The sequence below is a fragment of the Arvicanthis niloticus genome, chromosome 5 (genome assembly GCF_011762505.2).
Source record: "Arvicanthis niloticus isolate mArvNil1 chromosome 5, mArvNil1.pat.X, whole genome shotgun sequence".
Taxonomy (NCBI): Eukaryota; Metazoa; Chordata; class Mammalia; order Rodentia; family Muridae; genus Arvicanthis; species Arvicanthis niloticus.
In genome coordinates, this window is record NC_047662.1 from 61,489,268 (window position 1) to 61,512,522 (window position 23,255).

Sequence of the window (23,255 nt, forward strand, 5' to 3'; positions counted from 1 at the left end):
TCCGTACCCCATTTTTTTACTGGGATTAATTTGTTGTCCTTTGGATGGGTCACAAGGGTAGAGGACAGGTACAAAGGAACAGGAGATGAGTGGGATTGGGGTTCATGATGTGACCCCCACAAAGAATCAATCAACAGATAAAAATATGTTTTCTAGGTTTTCAAGCCAGTTTTCTCTCCTTCCATTTCTATTATTTCAAAGTTTGATATTTTCATTATTTTTCCAGATTTCATGAATGTTTGTGTCGGGAATTTTTTAGATTTAACATTTTCCTTGAATTATGTATCAATGTCTTCTATGGTATCTTCCACACTTGAGACTCCCTCTTCCATTGCTTGTATACTGTTCATGATGCCTGCATCTATAGTTTCTGTTAGTTTAACTAGATTTTCCATCTCAAAGAGTCCTCCAGTTTGTATTTTCTTTCTTGTATCTGTTTCCATTTTCAGGTCTTGAGCCATTTCCTTTACCTGTATGACTGTTTCTTTCTTGGATTTCCTGAAGGGACTCATGCATTCCTCTCACTGTTTGTGTTTTACTGGGTTTCCTTAGGGGATGTATTCATTTCCTCTTTGAGGGCCTCTATCATCTTCATAAAATTGGCTTTAGGTCATTTTCATGTGCCTTAGCTGTGTTGAAATAGCCAGGATTTGCTATAATAGGATAGCTAGGCTTTGGTGATGTGATATCATCCTGGATGTCATTGATTGTGTTGTTATGGTGGCCTCTATCCTACGGGTTTGAGGTAATATTACGTTTAAGCACTGTTTTCTGAGTTTATCTTTGTTGGATGGATGATTTTTCCTTGTTTCATTTCTGTTCTTCTGGCCTGAGTGCCCTGTGGTTCTGGTGACCAACAAGTCCCTGTCTCTGCTGGGTTTTGGGGTGCCAGCATTGCCTCTGAAGTTCTGGGTTTCTGCAGTTCTGGGTTTCTGCAGTTCTGGGTTTCTGCAGTTCTGGGTTTCTGCAGTTCTGGGTTTCTGCAGTTCTGGTATCTGGCGTGGCCTCGGGAGTTCTGGATACAGGTGTGGATTCTGGGGAACCAGGTCCCAGCATGGCCTTTGGTAGGACAGAAAGCTTCCACCTGTGTTGTGGACTGGGGAAGGGAGACAGCGGTTGAGGGGCTGTTGGGTGAACTGGCCTGGCTCTAAAGAGTGTTGGAGGGTGATGGGATGGCTCTTGGCTGGGATTGCCTAACGGGATGCTGTAGAGCAATAGGCTTCTACCTAAGTTGTGGGCCAAGATAGGCAAAAAATTTTACTCAATGAGCCCTCAAAATGGCATGAAAATTATTGGATGAAGAGCTCATACACAGTGATTATTAAATTAATGTTTTATACAACTAATTAATTAAAGTTAATGTATGAAATTGGAAGAAAATAATTTTAGTTGTTTGAAAAATTTAAAATATAAATAAATCAATATTTTAAATTTGGAAAATTTTGATTAGCAACATACAATAAATTATAATTTAAACAATCATGTAATGGATATAAATAAAAACAAAATTGAAGGTAATATGAAATTCAATAACTTTTAAATACACTGATAAAATTGATCTGGACATAGGTATGAAAATTTTAGTTATTGGTTGAATATCTGTGTTATAATGGTTAATGACAACTCTACTGAGAAGAAAAACCTTATAAAATAGCTCCATTGCCTATTTTATTTATTAAGCCTCCAAAACTTTACAATATTTGTGTTTGAAAAACTAATACCCATAGTGGTTTTCAGAAAAGAGAGGTGACAAATAATTATATGGATATTGAATTTGAATAGAAGTGAAATTGTAAAGGAAATGAAATAAGTCAGGAGAAAAGTTTTGGCTTTTTAGTTTACTGAGAAGAAGTATAAGTAGTCATGCTTTATTTTCAACCATATTAAATGACAGAAAAGAGAAAAGAAAGAAAATGGGGGTCTCTCAGCAGACACTGGTGTTAATCCTTATAGAGTGGGATTATATCAGCCTATATTTCAATTGTTGGATCCTTTGGAGTCATGAAAATGCAAGAGCCTGGTAAATTTCTGAGAGAAAAAGCAAAGAGCTGAATTACTTGAAAAAGATTTGAAGTCAATAGTCAGAGACACAGGTAGCTACAAGGTCATGTGCAAATACAGCAAATAAAATCAGAATAACTATGCATGCAATGAAAAAGAAAATCAGTGAAGAGGTCCTATAAAGACCGAAAAGAAATCTTAGTATTGCAGAATTCAACATGTCAAAGAAAAATGGAGAGGTTCACAGCACACACAAGGTATCTTTGTCACAAATAAGTAAATGTGTGAATATGTGAATGTGTGTTTGTGTGTGTATGTGTGTGTGTTTGTGTGTGAGAGAGAGACAGAGAGAGAAAGAGAGAGAAAGAGAGAGAGAATAAGAGAGAGAGAGAAAGAGAGAGAGAGAGAGAGAGAGAGAGAAAGAGAGAGAGAGAAAGAGAGAAAGAGAGAATGCACAGTGTTCTGAATAATGTGATCAGAGGCCACCTTACATGTGCTTGATCTTTACTGTAACCAGGAGTTCCAGGAATCAAACTTGGCTCGTCAGGCTTGAACAGCAAGCCATTTTATACATTGAGCCCAGAGGATTTCATGACAATCATGCAATAAACAGCTAAAATACAGTGATAATTGAATTAACCTTTTACATAAGTTTATACTACATTTAATGAAAGTAAAATGAAGAACTAAATTTTAAAACTTTAAATGTTAGAATAATTTAAAGCATACCATTATATCAACATATTTTAATTTAGAAAAATTTTTATTGCACCTTACATTATGATTTAAATATTTTGTAAATAATATAAATGAAACAAAAATTAAGTGTAAAATGAATTTCAAAAGCTTTTATAGAAAACTTTTAAAGGGATTTTCTTGTTAAAACAAATGTGTAAATTTCAGATAAACAATGTTTACCTGTGGTGTAACAGTTAATGAAAATTCTAATTAGAAAATGAAAATCTATAAAACAACTTTCAGAGGGTAGCAGAGAAAGAGGAGGCAATAATGAAAACCAAAATGAATTAGAAATCAACACCCAGACACAAGCAGAGAATGTGTTAAAGAAAGTGAAAAGACAAGTGGAAAGAGAGGAGGGCATTCAGAAAATGAAAACTAGTATTTGCCCTATTTAAGACACATCCACACAAGATGGTCTTCAGAGAACCTAGAGGGAAAGGATCAGGACCAAACAGCCCAGAGGACAAACAGCATCTGCAAGGTCCACCATGGCTAGGTCCTATGCTTTCCTAATGGCCCTGCTGGTGATGAGCTACTGGTCAACCTGCTGTCTAGGATGTGACCTGTCTCAGGCTCATAACCTCAGGAACAAGAGAGCCTTGACACTCCTGGCACAAATGAGGAGACTCTCCCCTCTCTCCTGCCTGAAGGACAGAAAGGACTTTGGATTCCCCCTGGACAAGGTGGATGCCCAGCAGATGCAGAAGGCTCAAGCCATCCCTGTCTTGAGAGAGCTGACCCAGCAGATCTTGAACATCTTCACATCAAAGGACTCATCTGCTGCTTGGGAGGAAACCCTCCTAGACTCATTCTGCACTGACCTCCATCAGCAGCTCAATGACCTGCAAGCCTGTTCGATGCAGCAGGTGGGCATACAGGAAACTCCCCTGACCCAGGAAGACTCCCAGCTGGCTGTGAAGAAATACTTCCACAGGATCACTGTGTACCTGAGAGAGAAGAAACACAGCCCCTGTGCCTGGGAGGTGGTCAGAGCAGAAGTCTGGAGAGCCCTGTCTTCCTCAGCCAACTTGCTGGCAAGACTGAGTGAGGAAAAGGAGTGAGTCCTGAGTGCTGAGATTTGAGAGGAGAAAGGACTGTCCTAGAGGAGCACTGTATCTCACTTTATAAGCTCTCCTTTAAAAACTTTCATTTATTTTAGTGAATATAATCAGCCTGCCTATATGTTTCAACAAAACGGGGCCAAGTTTTTCTGGATGTAAAAGCGTTTCTTTTGTAATGTCTTATCTATTTATATATTTATTTTCTTATTAATATAATTTAAGGTATTTATTTTCAATCCTGAAATCTTATATTTTCTTTAATATAGCAAACCATCATCTGTAATAAAAATGATTGCATGTTCAAATAAATTTGCTTTATAAAATACTTTGCTTGTTAATTTGGTATCTCTTCAAAATTTTCCAATGTTCGTTTTATTTATTTATTTATTTATTTATTTATTTTTTACACTCCAGATTTTATTCCACCCCCCCCCACATTCACCCTCCAATTGTTCTACATCCCACACCTCCTCCCCACCCCATGTCTCCATGAGGATATTCCCAGCCCCCAACCCCCACCCTACCTGACCTCTAACCTCTCATGACTGCACTCTGGAAGACCCAACAAGCAGCTAATGAGTCAGATGCAGATATTTGCACCCAACCAATGGACAGAAGCTGCTGACCCTTGTGGTTGAATTAGGGAAAGGATGAAAGAAGCTGAGGAGGAGGGCACCCTATAGGAGAATCTCCTACTGGCTATGACCTGCAGAGAACAGTGTCCAACTCAGGTAAGTTCTCAGAATTCTGTTTCCTGGCAGTTTCCTCCACACTAAAACAGGCTTTTCCCTAGAAGAAACTACTTCCGTTTGGAAAACTCCATTCCTTTCTGTTCTTAGCTGAGACAGGGAAAATCCTCTCAGGTCCAATAGGTCATGTCTTCTGAAAAATGGACAGATAAATGTGCACAAAAAGTCACTTTGTGTCCTTTCCCTCTAGGCTTCTATAAGGAAAGTTCTCTGGAGAATGGAGAGTCTGAATTCCTTTAGTAGCAGTTCACAACCAAGCTCGCATTGTTTTGATCAGTAACCAAGCTCTGTTGGACCTTTTATCTTTTTGATCCGTAGGTAAAACCTGCAGCCTGCATCCTGAAACTGAACAAATCAACCCTGAGTTGGAACGCTGTAAAATAGCGTATGCACCTACAGCATCTCCACTTGATACCAGGATCATGTGTCTGGTAAATGCACTGATTCATGAATATTCTTTTTGATCTGTGACTTCAAGAACTCAGGCAACCACAATAAATCATGTCACTTGGGGTAATACCAGGCCATGGTCACTATTAGTCGATGCAGAATAACCTAGTTCTTATTCCTATTGGAGTTAAGATCTGTGATTGAGCATGAACATTGCTCAATATCTAGGACCTCTTGCCCCATCAGCCCCTTTGAGTCATCAGAACACACGAAGGGAGGAAGATAACGCGCATCTGTATGTAGTGCTGCCAAGGAAATCCTAGAGCTTCATCAGCTTCCACTATGAGCTACTAAGAGTAAGCTGCCAATTGCAAATTTCTCTCTGATATCAAGTCCTGTTTCTTGACTCCATGGTCAGGAGAAAGTTGTTACTGTCACTGTGGATGAGGAACATGTTTACATGAGTGTTCCCCATGTCTGAGTCCTCAGGGGGTGCACAGGAATAGGCAAAGGACTTTTAGGTTTTATAGGGACAGACACTTGTGGTCTGTGTATCTGGGGAAAGTCTAGTGACAAAGGTGACTTTCAAATCATATAACTGAAGTGGGTGAGGAGATTGTGATTATTCAGTATATTTGTCTCTCGGTGTGACTGTTTAACATTGTTCAGGTATGACCTCCTATATTCTTTCCCTGGTGATCATTTTAAATGTAATTTTCATCACTTTTATGATTATATAATGGAAAACATGTTATGAAGCAGATTCATACTATCACCATGCCCAGAAAGTATGTATGGCCATATTGTGTTTCACAACTATATTTAATAGCTTTCTTTCATACAACAGATTTTGAGGACCAAGAGACAAAATGGAAGAACTAAGACAGGAGCATGGGGTGTAGAATAAGTCCTGAGCTATCTTTCCTGCACACATGACCAGACTGTTCAACACATGCCCAGTCCACACAAGAACATCTGGTCCATGAGAGAACAGCCCTAAGTGTCAAAGGAGCATCATGCAGCTGTCCATGGGATATAGCTGGAGACAGGCAAGTTTGTCAAGCTTCAGCATTAATGGTGTGAACATGGCCACATTCTGTTCTCCGTGTCTGCTGATTTCTGAGTTACAGTGGCCAGTAAGCACTGATGTAGCGCAGGACACAGAAACATAGCAACTGTGGGAGTCAGGCAAACAGCCCCAATGATCTGGCCAGTAGCCTAGGCAAATCAGGAGGCTTGAAGGGCAGTGTGAGGCACTGTCAGGAACTCATCATAGAGAGTGATAGAGGAGGGTACCTGACATCTGAACTGGGTGTCCATGTGCACAGGCAAGCACATCTAAACACACACACACACAGAGAAAGAGAGGGGGAGGGAGGAATGGAGGCAATGGGAGGGAGAGGGGGAGAGAGGAAGAGGGAGGGAGAGGAAGAGAGAGCAAGGAGGGAGGGGGAGAGAGAGAGAAACAGAGACTCAGAGAGATTTCTTGTCTCATAAAGAGAACCCTAGTGTAGCCCTAGATGCGCACCACAATGTGGTGCTACCCTCTAGAGAACATTTTCAACATTCTAGAGAGTCATGGAGCCTGGTAAGTGTCATGTTACCTAAGCAGCATAGTCTTTGTCATACACAGGAACTGGATATCCAGGCCTGGGCTGCTGCCTTACCATAGCTTGGATCTGTGCTATTGTCTGTAGCCTCTGTTACCACCGAAGGCCATCCAGATGTCAGTGATCTGGGCTGCTGTCTGAGAACGTGTTGATGTCTAGGGACATACTAATCTGAGGGCCCTGAGGCTATGATGACATCAAGACCCATGCTGCCATTGCAGCTTATGTCTGGGCCCATGTCTGGGCCCCATGGTCCTATTGTTGAGTCTGTGTTGATGTCTGACATCTGTGTTACCACCAAAGGCCCTGCAGATGTCCCTGACCCAGGCTTCGATCTGAGGCTACGTTGATGTCCTAGCACTGTGCAGAGCTTGCCCTTCCACTTGCCTGGCAACATGGGAGAGCGGATACTGGTAGTGATGCTGGGAGAGCTGGACCCAAAAGCATGAACAAAGGAAAGCTGGCCCTGCCCCTTGTCTGAGAGCTGGCCCTTGCTGCCTGCAGCACTCAGGAGAGCTGTCCCTGCACCTTGCCTGGCCAGCACAGTAGAGCTGGGCTTGGGTGGTGATGGGGGAGAGGGAGGAAATGAGTCTTCTCCGAGGCCTGAGGCTTGAGCACAGGAGAGGTGGCCCTTCCCTTATATGGGCAAAGCCAGACTGCTGCTGGCCTGCAGGCACAAGAGTGCTAGAGGGCTGACCAGGTCAGCTTTCACCCAGGCCCTGATGCAGGGCTCTGAGTTGTTCCGCCTCAACATCTACCTCATCTGTGAACAGCTAGTACACATGAAGGGGCTGGTCCTGCAGATCTCCATGACACAAGGCCACAACAGGATATGGGAGAGGAGTTCTAATGAGGATCCAGTATTGTCAATGTAGTAGAAACCAGAGGCCTTGAACCAGACCAATGACTCATAGCAACAAGCATTTGCAAATAGAGCTGTTTTGTATACTGTGGGACGCACCTCAGCTTCCACGACAAGATGTTTTTTGTTGGTTTTTTTTTTAAACTTTTTAATTTTATTATTTTTTATTTTTGTTTTCTTTGTGGGGGGTTGCAAGGGTGGAGTGAAGATATGAAAGTTCGGGGAGATGAGTGGGATTGGAATGCATGATGTGAAATATACAGAGTCAATAAAAACGTTAAAAAAGAAAAGAACTAAGGCACTTCTGAATACAGAGGGTTTAGATCCTTCTGCACTTGTATTGTCGTCCCCAAAGTTGTAAAGTAAATGCCATCCATAATAGGGTTTTGCTGAGAATATTATCTAAATCTTTCCAGTGTTTTGAGATCAGAGATGACCCACAATGAATATGAAGTACATTATTCTATTATCATTGTAAAACAGTAGCATTATTTTCCAGGTTAAAAGTAAATGAAGAGGAGAAGGAGGAATTGTGGGACCCAGAGGGGTCAAGGACACAGGAGAGCGTGGGCCGGGAAGTCAACTAAGTAGGGTTCACAGGGGCTCACAGAGACTGAAGCAGTAATCCCTGAATCTGCAGTCTCTTGTACATTCCCTCCATGTATGTTATGGTTGCTGGCTTGCTGTTCAGCAGGGACACCTGACAAAGGAAGTGGGGGGTTTCTCTGACTCTTTTGCCTACTCTTGAGACCCTTTCCTCCTATTGGGTTGTCTAATCCAGCCGTGATGTGAGAATTTGTGCCTGGTCTTATTGCAACTTGTTATGTCATGTTTGTTAGATATTCCTGGGAGACCTGCTCTTTTTGGGGGGAGATGGGGTTGGAGAGAGTGGATCTGGAGAAGAGGAGAGGAGGGAGGAATGGGGAGGAGTGGGGGGAGAGAAAGCTGTGGTCATGATAATTTTTTTTTTTTAAAGTAAATGATTTGGGGACATTAGATTTTCTTTCTCGTAGTTCTAAGCTTTTTCTTGAAGTAGTGTTTTCATTGGCTGAGTGGACTTTTCACTGGGTGGATTTATTTTCTTTCTCCTGCCTGATTGGGTTAGTGTTTTAGTGACTGGGACCAGGTTGCCAGTCTCCTATGAGGTGGTTGTTTTTACTCCTTTTTTTCCCCCAGAGATCACATCTAGATTAAACCAAACAGCATCAGCTGGTGGGTCTGCTAAGGCAGAGGCTGACCATTGACATGACAGGGAGGCTCTGTTCTTCTTTGTATCTTTCACAGGAACATGCATCTGTCCACCTTTATGCTCGTCAATCTTAGCCTTTCTTCTTTTTCATTAAAACACCCACCCCATTTTTTTCTAACACTTAGACATTTTTGAGAAGTTACTTTTCTTTCACTTTCATGACAGGTGGACTCACATTTGTTTCCATTTTGTCAACAAACAGCTATGGGGTTTTTCTTTCTAGAGAAGTTGAAATAAGATATTAATTTTTTTAAATCTTAGCTAAATTTGGAAGTACTTGGCCATATCTCAACACCTAGAGATCTGTGAGTTAATGGCCAGCACTGGCAACATAGTGAGATCTTGGCACACACCAAACTTGTGTGTCTTAAAAAGTATAGAAGAAAAACGTGCTGTCACCCCATTGTTTGACTTCCTCAGGTTTAATTCTAACCTCAGGATGAAGCAGAAAGTAATACCAGATGAGCAAAAACAAACCTTGGCCAATAAACTACCACAAAGAGAGAGTGTGTAAAATTCTTGTGATGTGACTCCTTAAATCTAAAATTAAAAAATCATGAATAGGAAAAAATGCTCTTTAACATGTTAGCCTGCATGCTACTGTAGTTTGAGTGAGCTATCGACAGGAAAAGCAAACAAGTAGACTCGCACTGACTGTGAGAACTGAGCATCGAGTGAAGGATGCCATCATCAACATGCCAATGTTAGGAAATCCGAGGCTGACATGCGTTCAGTAGTCTAAGAGTTGGACAGTGAAACTTGTGCTTAGAAAAAAAACAAGAATTGGTTTACTACTGAAGACTATAAAAACAGCACAAACATTTACTATCACCATCTGAGAGCTGTTGATATTTTTGATATGTATGTTATCTGGAGAGACAGTCACTACTGAGAGCTAAAGACCTCCATTAAAGCCCTCAATTGGCAGCCGTAAAGACCCTGGGGAGCTTATTATTTGGCAAAGAAGCATTTCCTCCATAAAGAGCATAAAGAGTACTGTGGCCATGAATATGTTGGAAAGCCTGCTCTCAGAAAGGGAGTCTGGTAGGTGAGGCCCAGGCCAGCGGGGGTGGGGTGGGGGGAGGTGTTTTGTCACCTGGAACAGAGGAAACAGATGAGGAAGTGAGTTGGTGCTGGGGACGTGACATTAGAACTAGAATCTCCATGGTAACCAACAGAAGGAAGTAGGATGGTCCAAGAATGATGGGCACACACAGAAGAGCACCATAGCCCTCAGTGGTAGGCAGAAAGAGTGGGTGTGTGCATTAACACGGACTTGTGGCCCCAGTGAAGCAGTCACGTGCTCCTGTACACATTGGTTCTAGGAAGCTCCAAAGGAGTTCATTCACTGCTAACTCAGCCTGTGCCGAATTGTTGCAAATTGCACACAAAGAAGAAAGCAAGATGCATCAGGGTCAACAAGGGAAATAAATTCCTCCTAAGAGTGACAGCCTTAATGTTAAGTAACATTAACAAACATTCACTTGTACTTTATCTGGTATTGCAGCTTACCATAGTGATAATATATTGGAGACAATTTCCTGAACAGAACACCACTGGGTTAGGCTCTAAGAAACAACTGATAAATGAGACTTCATGAAATTAAAGGCAAAGGACACTGTCAATAGGACAAAACGGCAGCCTACAGTTTGGGAAAGGATCTTTACCAACCTTACACCTGACAGAGTGCTAATATCCAGAATTTATAAAGAACTCAAGATGTTAAACACCAACAGCTCAGATAGCCCAATTAAAAATGGGGCACAAAGCTAAACAGAAAATTCTCAACAGAGGAATCTCAAATGGCTGAGAAACACTTAAGGAAATGTTCAAAGTCCTTAGTCATCAGGGAAATCCGAGTTTAAACAACTCTGAAATTCCATCTTACACCTGTCAGAATGGCTAAGATAAAAACAAAAAAAAAAACCTCAAGTGATGTAGCACATGCTGGTGAGGATGTGGAGCAAGGGGAACACTCCTCCATTGCTGGTGGGAGTGGAAACTTGTACAACCTCTTTGGAAATCAATTTGGTGTATTTTCAGAAAACAGACTAGTTCTATCTCAAGACCTAGCTATATCACTCCTGGGCATGTACCCAAAACATGCTTCAACATCCCCCAAAGACACTCAACTATGCTCATAGCAGCTTTTTTCATAATAGCCATAAACTAGAAACAACCTAGATGTTCTCAACTGAAGAATGGATAAAGAAAGTGTGGTACATATACACAATAAAATACTATTCAGCTATGAAAAAAACGATATCAAGAATTTTGCAGGCAAATGGATGGATCTTGAGATTATCATCCTTAGTGAAGATACCCAGTCTCAAAGGGACATGTATGGTATGTATTTACATATAAGTGGGTATTAGTGGGTATACAGGATGCCCACACTACACTCCACAAACCCAAGAAGGCTGGACAGGAAGGAGGGCACAAGCAAGGATGCTTGAGTCTCACTTGGAAGGGGGAATGGAATGATTATGGAAGGCAGATGGAGGGAGGAACTGGGTGGGAGAGGGGATATGGAGGGGAGTGGGTCCTGGAAAACATGTGGATTAATGTCTCTGGGAGGTTCCTTTCCTGTCTTTAGATATGTTTTCTGAAAACAAAGACTAGTCATATTAGCAGGAACCCATGAACATTTAAAGCATTTTATTTAAATAATTGTTTAATATTAGAAGTATACTTAGCCGGGCAGTGGTGGCGCACACCTTTAATCCCAGCACTTGGGAGGCAGAGGCAGGAGGATTTCTGAGTTCAAGGCCAGCCTGGTCTACAGAGTGAGTTCCAGGACAGCCAGGACTACACAGAGAAACCCTGTCTCGAAAAACCAAAAAAAAAAAAAAAAAAAAAAAAAAGTATAATTAATCTGTTGCTGTTATAATTACTATTATTCTATAATAAACTTCAATGCATTTTTGCTTTTCAATTTCAGTTCTGTTTTTAAATATTACTTACAGAATCAAAGTACCTTGACCTTGGATGTGTATTTACTATTACCCTTATTGATGTCTTAAATGTTCGTATGTTGTTACATCTCAATTTGAAAATCACCAATTAGTAGTTCCCTGTAAGCTGTTCCCACAGGCGAGTATTCCATCAGTTTTTGCTTGCATGGAATATGGTTCGTTATCTCTGTTATTTATGAATCTATACATCTTGGCCAGGTATTGTATTATTATCTTGCTTGTTTCCCCTTTGAACCCTTGAGTGTGCCCTCCTATTCTTTCCAGCAATTTAAGGTTTTGTTGAGAAGTATGCTGGCAGCCTTGTGGCCCTTGCCTTATGTGAGATAAGTGTTTACTCTCAGGGAGACAAATGCTTCAAGATTCTCTTTATCTTGTTGACAGGCTAAGTATACTCTGTCCCAGAGACATGTTTCACCTAAGAATGGGAATATGACCCAAAAGATGCCTAATTCCATGACTTTGTCATTGTTCCAAATGTCACAGAGTACACTTCAAATAGAAAATTACATTAAATTTAACTGTGAAATGTCAAATAGTACACTGTGTAAGGTGTTTGCCATTCAGTAACACAAGTCACTCTGTCAGTGAGGCTGTGTGTGGATGCCAAGGCCTAGGCTGTCACTGTATGCTCCTGAAGACTTCCCAGCACTGGAGATGTAAATGAGATCAAATTTGTTGTGTAATGTTTTATTACTTTAAAAATAAAGCAGCTTAGTATATTATCACATTTTTACTTTAAAAACATTTTAAGAACACTTTACATCTTTTTAATAACACTTAGCTTAAAAGAAACACAAAGTACAAAAAAAATTATGTATTTCCCCTAGAAGTTTTTTTTCCAGTTTTAATATTTAATTTTCTTTTACTTTTCAAATTTTTTTTATTAAAAACTCAGACACACTATCAGGATGGTCATACCTCTCCCCCCATCGTGGCCCACTGGAAGTTCTCAGGCAAGGATCCCCACAGGCAGTCAACTCCTGTGATATAGCCCTTCCTCTAAAGTCCCCCTGAGGAAGCCCCTGGAGTTTTTTTCGGGGAATTGACACTCCATCCAGAGGTACATCGTGGTATTTGCTTGAAATCTTCTCTTTTTCTTCACAGATTCACTTTAAGCAGATAGGGCTCCACGAGCAATCCTCTTCATCAAAGAAATCTTATCAATATTTAGGTCATGATTTCAAACAATTTTGGACATGAAATTTGTCCATGGAGTAGGGTGCCAGGTGATGCCATCACATATGTATTGTAAGATGTTAAAATCACAAAAACCTGTCCTGAGACAGTTGGTGTTTCCTGAGAGTGATAATAGTCAAAATGTTTTTCAAGTGTGAAGCTTATTATCATTGTGGTGACTTCTAGAGGGAATTGGTGGATCTCTCTTTCTCTTCTCCTGACATTTGCTTTTCTTATCTCTTCTTTAGCTATGTGTTTACTGAACAATATGAATTTTTCAGCTTCATTTTACCCTATGATATCACTATTATGTATGTGGTCTGTTATTAACCAAAATGTCATGTGCAGCACATAGTTGTATTCTGCTCTTATCTTTCAAAACTTCTAGTGTTCTCTCCCATAATTTGCACATCCATGTGTTTAATATGGTACTACAGTTTCCTGTGTTTTGTCTCTCATTTTAATGCCTTTGTTTCTCTTAATTGTTTGGTTTTTGAGTTTGAGTTTGTTAGTTCTTTCTCCCTTGCAATTGAGCCTGCAGTTATTAGAAGACAATGATCATCTCTCCTTGGTCTCCCAGTTTGATAGATTGCTTCCAAAATCACCATGTGGAATTGAGACCAGATCATGTGGCTGTTTCTGACTCTATAATATGGTCTGCAGTTGGAAGGATTCTTTCCTGGTCCTTCAAGTTGGGCACAGATCTTGATGTCTTCCTAAATGGATGAGATCAGAATCCCTGGACAGTAAGGTTGACTCTGGGACAGGGGACTGCTTTAAGTTCCACAGAAAAGTCACTGATAGTGGACCTATACATAGATATAAATATGGGGATGAATTCCACGGGGTATCCAGAAGTGGTCCTACCAGTATGCCCCTAGATAGGCAGTACTTTCCCCAGATCACAGATGAATATGGCTGAGACTGAGTCACAGGGCCACTTCCAGATTACAGTTGACCTGAGGCCAGTGTTCATACATTTAGGGACACAGAAGAGTATACCCTTTTCTGGACAGACAGGACTCCCCTGCACTACAGCTGAGGGGGAGGTCTATGATAGAAGTCCACAGGGGTGTGGCACTTTAGGTGCCGACTGAGGAAGGTCACTTCCAGTCTATGGCCATGAAGAGCTAAAATGAGGTCACTAGTCAATTCAAAGTCCACAGCTGGGATTGAGTTCAGCTAGCCAGTACCCAAAGCACAAATAGCTGTGTTTCCCTCTGGATCCCATGGAAGATTGTGTTAGTGGCAGGGCAATGCCAAATGGAGCTTTGGCCAAGTTCACAGTGGTATGGGGGCTATTTCAGGGTTTATAAATAAATCTACAAGGCCGTGGGCCTGTCTCAGGGACTGTAACTAAGCCCAGAGGGTTATGTGGCTGTTTCAGGGACTGTAGCTATTTCAGGACATGGTCAATGATCCTGCACCCTGGTAGAAGAAAGTGACTTATTTACTCATGTGCTTTTCTGGGACTGTCTCCTACCAGGATCTCTGTTCTCTCACAAGGACACTTTTGCCCATGGATGGCTACCAAATTATTCTATTGTGCAGCAATTGCTACAGGGCACTTCTTTTCCACTGTTTTCCAGCTGTTACTCACTATGTACATTTTCGATCAAAATATGTCCACTTTTTAAAAATATCATAAAACAGGGTAGGGAGTTGTGGCACATGCATTTAATACCAGTGCTTGAGAGGCAGAAGTAGATGGATCTCTGAGTTCAAGAATTAACTTGGTGTACATAGAAAGTTCTAGGCCCACCTAGGGCTACACAGTGAGGCCCTGCCTCAAAAAGAAATAAATATATAATATATAATAAATACTTAGACAAATATTAAAAAAGATACAAATGGAATTACACTGTTGAATTATTCAAGGCATATCTGTGTGATTCTCCCACCTGGCTCATTCTGCCCACTTTCTGGAGGATGTTTAAATGTATCTATTCTAAATATTTCCTTAAAAGTGGAAGGACAGAAGATAGGGAAGCAATCTACATTCCAGAAATGAAGGAGGAAGTGAAATTCACACTTACATTCTTTGTTTTCTCAAATCCCACTGCTAGGGTAGGGCTGGTCATATCTTCACAAATATGTCCATTATACTTTCCTTGGTTTAAATGCATGAAATGATTTAGCACACTGAATTTATAGATGTGAATTGCAATTGTGTAATATGAAAGAATGATCATTTACTTAAAGATTTCTTAACCATAACGTAGTCTTTTCACAGTAATTTTTGTTTCATTTAGCCCTGGTGAAATAATGTTTTAACAATCAAGTCTTTGCTTTAAAGATTTAGATTAATTTTTTTTAGATTGATCACCTTTTCAAAGTTCTTCCACTTCTATTCATTATCTGTGTCTACTCTTACCTAAACACCACCGTGCAAGCTTCCTTTTTGAGTTAACCATACTTTCATTTATTTAAATTATCCATAACCAATAAAGGAACTCACTTTCTTTGGTCTACCTTTTCCATACACCTACACACTGTGGCCTTCACACACATATAAACACACACATGCATACACACACACAAACACACACACACACCGTATCATAGTTGCAAGTGTTGGTGCTATTTTTTTGGTCTCTGGCCCTATATCAAGACTTTAGAAACTCTTTCTTTTTACACTCTTCACTCTTGAAGGATATCATATAAATACCCCACTTGCTCAAATTGTGTATAATAAAAGTAAATGTTACTATTTGCTAAAAGAGTAGGGCTATTGATTTGTTGTAGATGAATACAAGGAGTGGGTTTTGTTTGTTAGCTTGCTTTGTTTGGTTTGCTTTGATATTTAGGTAGTTAAAGCAAGCCTTGGGAAGATGGCTCAGTTAGTCAAATCCTGGCATCACATGTATGAGGACCTGAATTTGGCTCCTCTGTACCCATATAAAAGCCAGGCAGAGCAGATAATGCCTGAACTCACAGCCCAGGGTGGCAAAGATGGATAGATCCCTTGAACTTGATGACTAGCCTGTCTTTCAATGATCTGCAGGTTCAGAGAGAGACTCTGTCTCAAAACAAAATAAAACTGATGACAGCAAGTGAGGATCTTTATGGTCACACAACATGTGCTCAAACAATAACAACCTTTGGGAATGGGACTTGAAAACACGCTTCATCCATTTCCTGCTCGTACCAAGAATGAGGGATGTCACCTTTAAGGATATTGATGAGTTGAAAACACGTGTCAGACTAGGACAAGTTAAAACACTGCGGCTCTCTATTTGCTCACTGACATTCTGTTGTTATTCTTAAATACATGCTCCCCCAAAGTAAATTTGGATTAGTCTCCAATATTCTAGAAAAATTATTCTCAAAAATTTTCTTTTTGTCCTCCTCCCTTTTTGTAGAGTGTAAAATTTTCAAAGTCTTCTCTGCATGCTCCTGGTATTACAGCCCCCACACATTTTAATGACAAGTTTGCCAAGAAACTGTTCATCAGCTGCAAATTTGGGCCCTCCTGGACCCTTCAGGTTCCTCCAGGACTGGGAATGCCGTCAAGGTTTGACAACTCTGAGAATCAAGTTTTCACTTTATAAAAACTATTAAAATACATCCACACTGTTACTCTCACCAGTTTCTATGTGATTATTTTCTTTGGTGGTAGGGGCATTTAACAAAACTTAAAAATGACAAGATTGGCCTTTGGAGTAAAAAGATGAATATCGAAAATGTAAAGTTCAGATTTATGTTTGCATACATTTGCATATATAGGTAACTATCACAAGCTATTTTTCTTTTTTTTAAGAGGCCATAAGAAATGATTTTATTCTCTCATTTAGCATACTATTTAGGCAGTTCATTTAGCTCTTTTGGGATAAAGACACATATTCTTCAATAAATTTGCCAATAGATTTTGTAGGCAACATGTATGTTTTTGCTGTTAAAAACATGTTGATAATATCTTCAACTAGCAACATAATCAATTGCTTAAATTCTGCAGTATGAACTGAGAAACATTTATTAGTGTCATATATAGAAATAAATATACCTTATTTGGCCCCTACATTTATTTTTTCAATGAATTTTCTTATTTCTGTAGACTTGGAAATAATTATCTACATCAATATTTCTTATGTAATTATTATTTTCATAAAATATTGTGTTTATTGTTTTTATTTAGATAAAACAATTTCATTTCATTTTAATTATTTCTCTATACACTAGTCAAAAAAGACACAGCTCCAATATCCTATATGGCAGAAAATGCAGGCGCCTTAGAAGTGATTCTGAGAATCTTCTTGTGCCATATTCTGTGATTCTATGCATTCTCTTAGGCCATCCTCTTGCAAGACTTGTGAAGTAAGATACAAGCTGCAGCCTCTGATTTATAACAGTGAGACTTTTCCAGCTAAGTGTTTATTCTTGTAAATATTTTATATATTTTATAATTTATATTGTTCAAGCTTTTCTACATTCTCAAATAAACTCAAATTTTATAAAATGAGATAATTGTTTTTAAAAATATTGAAGGATGTACAGATTTTTCAAAGAAGAAACCAAATTTCAAAAACTGATTATGTGCTGTTTCAATATTTCCTGTCATCTAGAAGTGAAAGGACAAGCCATTTTTCTTTCTTTCTTTTTGTTCTTTGTTCTTAGTTGCACAGGACACCAAAATGCCCTTTTGTTTACTGCTAACTTGCTACCTTCTGCCCTGCTGGAAGTCATGGTAGATTAATATGCCCTTTCAAAGCCAGTATTTCTCCTTCTTTCCAGTAGATGGTAGTATGACATCAGGCTTACATATTTGGCTACTGGACAGTCAAAGGAAACTACAAAAACACAGTCTGGAGGACAGAGAAAGAATGTCATTTAAAATCATTATTCTCCCATTGTCTTAGGTTGATCCAGTTTGACATTAGAGTTACATCAACAAAGGTAGCCCATCAGATGCCTGCACAGATAACCCAAAGGCTGCTTAAGCTCAGCACTCAGACCCAATAGGCCTCAGGGCCTTCTTGGGTAAAGCTTGAGACATCTTAAAGGAATAGCCAGTGTGATGTGCAAACACAACTTTTATTGATTTTTCTATTGTAAATGCATCTTGCTTTATTTAAGTCTTTCATGAAGATGCCAGAGCTACCATGACCTCCCACAGAAACAGGGTTATAGCTTTTCAATGTTTTAAACGCAGAATGAGACTATCCTCAGAGAGAGTTTACAAGTAAGTCATGAATGTCAGGCTCATAAATTTTGGATCTTAAAATGAAAATGGCTTAAACTTGACTACCATCCCACTGACCACGCAACTACATTTGGAGTAGGGTAGCTGATCTGTGAGACTGAATCCAGTGTGCTCTCAAGAGTTGCTAAGTCAGTCTCTGTGTCTTCTCAAACCTGGCATCAATTTGTAGTCACTAACTCCTCAGAGCTCCTCATCTCTGGCTATGTGAACATGAACTCCCTGTATGATTACCCCCATCCTGTCTGTCAAGCACTGTGCTGACTACAAAGCAAGCCACCCTGGTGAGAATAGGAAAAATCAGAAAAAGCTCATAGAAGCCATTGAGACAGTAAAGGTGTTTTTACTAAAGAGTCTCTAAGAACAATCAGAGAGTAAAAGATGGGGCTGAGGATGAAAACCGTGACGGTGAAGCACTAATCTGCATCAGTCAGAGCCAAACACAAATGGTAAAAATAATTCACACAAATATTTACACACCCCCTACTAAAGAAGAGTTCTTGATTGGATTAATGAACACATCTTATAATTATTCTGCATAGAGAGAAGCCTAAATTTAAACAAGAATAAAACATATACATAGGCAGCCACAGAGGAAGACTGTACAAAAAGGAACATTGGAGATATGGATATCAGTGAGATACCATTAAATAATATCAATACTAATATTGATGAGAATCCAGTGAAATGCATTAAATTTAGAAAAGTGAACTGGACAAGTAAAATCATAATTAAATTATAATAACTAAATAACTATAAGTTAGATAATATAAAACATTAGGGACTGGGGAGATGGATTAGTCAGTAAAGGACTTGCCACATAATCATGAAAACATGAGTGTGTATGCCCAGAACTCACATTACAAGTTGGGTACAGTGCCAAAATCCCAGAATTGGGCAGCAAAGCAGGAAATTCCCCAGGGCTTGATGGTCAGCTAGTAGCTCAAGATTCAGAAACAGAGTCTAGCAAAAATAATAATAATAATAATAATAAGATGATTCCCAGCACCCACATAGAAGCTCACAATCATCTGGAAATGTAGTTCTAGGGCACACAGTATCTCCACCTAGTCTCTGTGAGCATCCAACACACATGTGCTGCACATACATAAATACAGCCAAAACACTCACACACAAAAAAATACATACTAAAACAAACAAACAAACAAACAAACAAAACAAAACCTTTAATCTGATGATTATGGTTGTGTGGGTTTATTTCAAGGCTGTCTACTGGGTCTGTGTCTGCTTTTGTGTCATCTCCACACAGGGTTTGTTAGTAAGCTTCTGTAGGACAACTTGAAATCAGATACAGAGATAGCAACAGCATTGCCCATCCTTCCCTCCCCTCCCCACCCTCCCTACCCTGGCTTACAGTTGTTTTCTCTATTTGGTCTTCTGAGTTTCAAAGGATTTTAGTGTTGGTTTCAAGTTCTCTGAAGAAAGTTGTAATGTTTTATCTTATCCAAGCTGTACTACAGAGCAATAGTGATAACAACAGCATGGTATTGGTAGAGAAACATACAGGTTGATCAATGGAATAGAATTGAAGATCCAGAAATAAAACCATACACTTATGGACACTTGATTTTTGATAATGAGGCAAAAAATATACAATGGAAAAAAGAAAGCATCTTCAATAAATGGTGCTGGTCTAACTGGAAATTGGTTTGTAGAAAAAAATGAAAATAGATCCATATTGTCACCTTGTACAAAGAACAAGTCCAAGTGGATCAAAGACCTCAACATAAATCCAGATACACTGAATCTAATAGAAGAGAAAGTGGACAAGAGCTTCGAACTCATTGGCACAGGGAAAATTTCCTAAGCAGAACTCCAGTGGCTCAGGCTCTAAGATTACGAATTGACAAATGGGACCTCATGAGACTGAAAAGCTTCTGTAAGGCAGAGGGACATAGTCAGTAGGACAAATCAGTGACCTAAAGATTGGGAAAAAACTTCACTAATCCCACATCTGATAGAGGGCTAATATCCAAAATATATTAAGAACTCAAAAAGCTAACCTCCAAAAAACCCAAACAACCCAATCAAAAAACGGAGCATAGAGCTAAACAGATAATTCACAACAGAGCAAGACTAAGAAGCACTTAAAGTGTTCAGAGTTCTTAGTTTTCAGAAAAATGCAAATCAAAATGACCCTGAGATTCCACCTTACACCAATCAGAACGACTAAGACCAAAAACTCAGGTGAAAGCACATGTTGTTGAGGATATGGAGAAAGAAGAATACTTCTCTATTGCTGGTGGGATTGCAAACTGGTTATACCTGTTTGCAATCCCACCAGCAAATCAATCTGCAAATCAATCTGGAGGTACCTCATAAAATTGGAAATAGATCTACCTGAAGACCCAGCTATACCACTCTTGGACATATACCCAAAAGATGCCCTACAGACAGATGCACAGGGGCATGTGCTCCACTGTGTTCATATCAGCCTTATCTATGATAGTCAGAATCTGGAACAACCCAGATGTCCCACAATGGAAGAATGGATACAGAAAATGTGGTTCATTTACACAATGGAATAGTATTCAGCTACTTAAATGAGGACATCATGAGTTTTGCAGGCAAATGGATGGAACTAAAAAATATCATCCTGAGTGAGGCAACTCAGACCCAAAAAGACATGCATGATATGTACTCACTAATAAGTGGATATTAGCAAAGAAAGTATAGAATACCTAGGATACAATCTATAGAACTCAAGAAGGTTAACAAGCTGAATGGCCCAAGTGAGGATGCTTCAGTCCCACTTGGGAAGGAGAAGAAAGCAATCACAGGAGGCAGAGGGAAAGAGGGACCTGCTTGGGAGATGGGGAGGGGACAAGGGGACCATGATTAGGTTTTGGGGGGAAGGGAATAGGAAAGAAGCCCTGAGAGCCAGCAGAAAGAATGGATATATGCAATGTTGGGGGATAGATGCTGGGGAAATCTTCTAAAATGTACCAGAGACCTGGGAGGTGAGAGACTCTCAGGACTCAAAGGGAGGGACCTTAGATAAAATGCCCAACAGTGAGGAGAAAGAACCTATAGAGTCCACCTCCAGTAGAAAGATAGGGCATCAAGTGGATGGATGGGGTTGCTATCCCACAGTCAAAAACTCTGACCCAGAATTGTGCCTGTCTAAAAGAACTGCAGGGACAAAAATGGAGAAGAGGCTAAGGGAATGGAGGTCCAGTGACCAGCACAAATTGGGATCCAACTCAAAGGGAGGCTCCAAGGCCTGACACTATTACTGATGTGTGCTTACAGACAGACGCCTAGCAGGGATGGCCTCTGAGAGGCCCAACAAGCAGGTGACTGAGACAGATACAGATACTTACACCCAACCAATGGACTGAAGTTGGGGACCCCTGTGGTTGAATTATGGAAAGGCTGGAAGAAGCTGAAGAGGAGGACTACCACATAGGAAGACCAGCAGTTTCAACTAACCAGGACCCATGAGATCTTTCAGACACTGAGCCACCAACCAGGCAGCATACATGAGCTGGTCTGAGGCCTCCACCACTTATGTAACAGAGGACTGCCTGGTCTGGCCTTAGTGAGAGAAGATATACCTAACCCTCGTGATACTTGAGGCCCCAGGGAGTGGGAAGGCCTAGCAATGGGGGCCAGACATCCTCTTGGAGGCAGAGGGAGGAGGAATGGGATGAAGAACTGTGGAAGGGCAGACCAGGAGGAGGGTAGCAACTAGACTGTAAAAAAAAAATTAAAAGTAATAAAAACAAGAAAATGAAAGGTCAGCCGGGCGGTGGTGGTGCACGCCTTTAATCCCAGCACTTGGGAGGCAGAGGCAGGTGAATTTCTGAGTTCGAGGCCAGTCTGGTCTACAGAGTGAGTTCCAGGACAGCCAGGGCTACACAGAGAAACCCTGTCTCGAAAAAAAAAAAAAAAAAAAAAAAAAAAACCAAAAAAAAAAAAGAAAATGTAAGGTCCAGGTATAGAAGAGAAATGTGTGTAAATTGTATATCTCACAAGGGAATCCAGAATGCTACAGAAGGAACTAATAGAACCCAGTAATAAGGAGAAAATCCAATTTTAAGACAGACAAATGGGGCACTTGGGCCATAGCTCAGTCTGTACATGAATGTCTCACAAGCATGAAGACCTGAGTTGTCTGATTCCCAGAACCCACATTTTACAAAGCCTGGTGTGACCACCTGCATGTATACTCCCTGCTCTAGGAAGATGGAGGCAGACAGATCCCTGGGGTTCACTGACCACACTGCCTGGAACACTTGGGATGTTCTAGGTCAATGAGAGGCCTTATCTGAAAGAGAGGAGAAAGAAAGAAAGAAAGAAAGAAAGAAAGAAAGAAAGAAAGAAAGAAAGAAAGAAAGAAAAGAAAGAGAGAAAGAAGAAAGAGAGAGAGAGGAAGGGAGGGAGTGAGGGAGGGAAGGGAGAGGAAGGAAAGAGAGAGAAAAAGAAAGAAGAAAGGAATGCACCTGACTAATCCTAAGACACAGGCAAGAAATCTTAAATTGGATGCGATTAACACCACTAGGGAGATTCTCATCAATCAGAATGAGGTACCACTTCAGACCCATTTTTTTTTTAATTTTTTTTTTAAAACCTAGAATCAGATAAGGAAATAACACATATCAATGAAAATGTGGAGAAACAGGAACACTCCCACATTTCTGGTAGACTGCTATACTGATCACTGGGAGCTCAAACTCAAATCCCAGAACAATGGATTTTCTAGCAGACTCATTTGCAAAGACTCATAGGTCCAAAACAGAGAGTAAAATGGAGAGACACCCACATGCACGTAACCCCCATGTTAGAGCTGATGGAAGTTTGCAAGAGAAGGTGAAAAGAATGAGCTGAAAGAAGGGTTGGTTTGTGCAAGCAAGAGCTAAGGCAACGAGTTGACCAATAGGTGTTTTATGAGTAAAACATAAGGGTTGGAATGAAATAAAAGTTCTTTCTTTGGTTAGAAGTGGAAGATGGGAAGCCCACTAGGTATTGAATGTTTCTGTTAGACACCTAAACTAGAGGGCTACATTTAGTGTTTTACCACAAGGAAAGAAGAAAAGTTGATGTGTAACCAGTTTTCTTAGCCGTAAATTTTAAACGAGCACTGTGTCATAAAACTATGGTTAATTGTTTTGTTTAACTGATCTGCTTAGAAGGGTACCTGCCTGCTAAAGTAAGTGATCCGTGCACCTCGGATCTTCTATTGGAAATGTTAATAACCATTAGCACATTCTAGGTTTGTGA

General features: G+C 40.1%; 1 protein-coding gene across 1 annotated transcript; it reads left to right on the forward strand.

Moving 5' to 3' along the window:
* Window positions 1–3,230: 3,230 nt before the first annotated feature.
* On the forward strand, window positions 3,231–3,803 carry LOC117709023 (interferon alpha-9). Its single transcript, XM_034503076.2, has one exon. It carries the CDS (start codon window positions 3,231–3,233, stop codon window positions 3,801–3,803), a length of 573 nt encoding a protein of 190 aa, XP_034358967.1.
* The last annotated feature ends 19,452 nt before the right edge of the window (window positions 3,804–23,255 follow it).

Excerpts from the sequence above, each read along its gene's own strand:
- LOC117709023 (XM_034503076.2), top strand. The coding sequence starts at position 3,231 with ATGGCTAGGTCCTATGCTTTCCTAATGGCCCTGCTGGTGATGAGCTAC.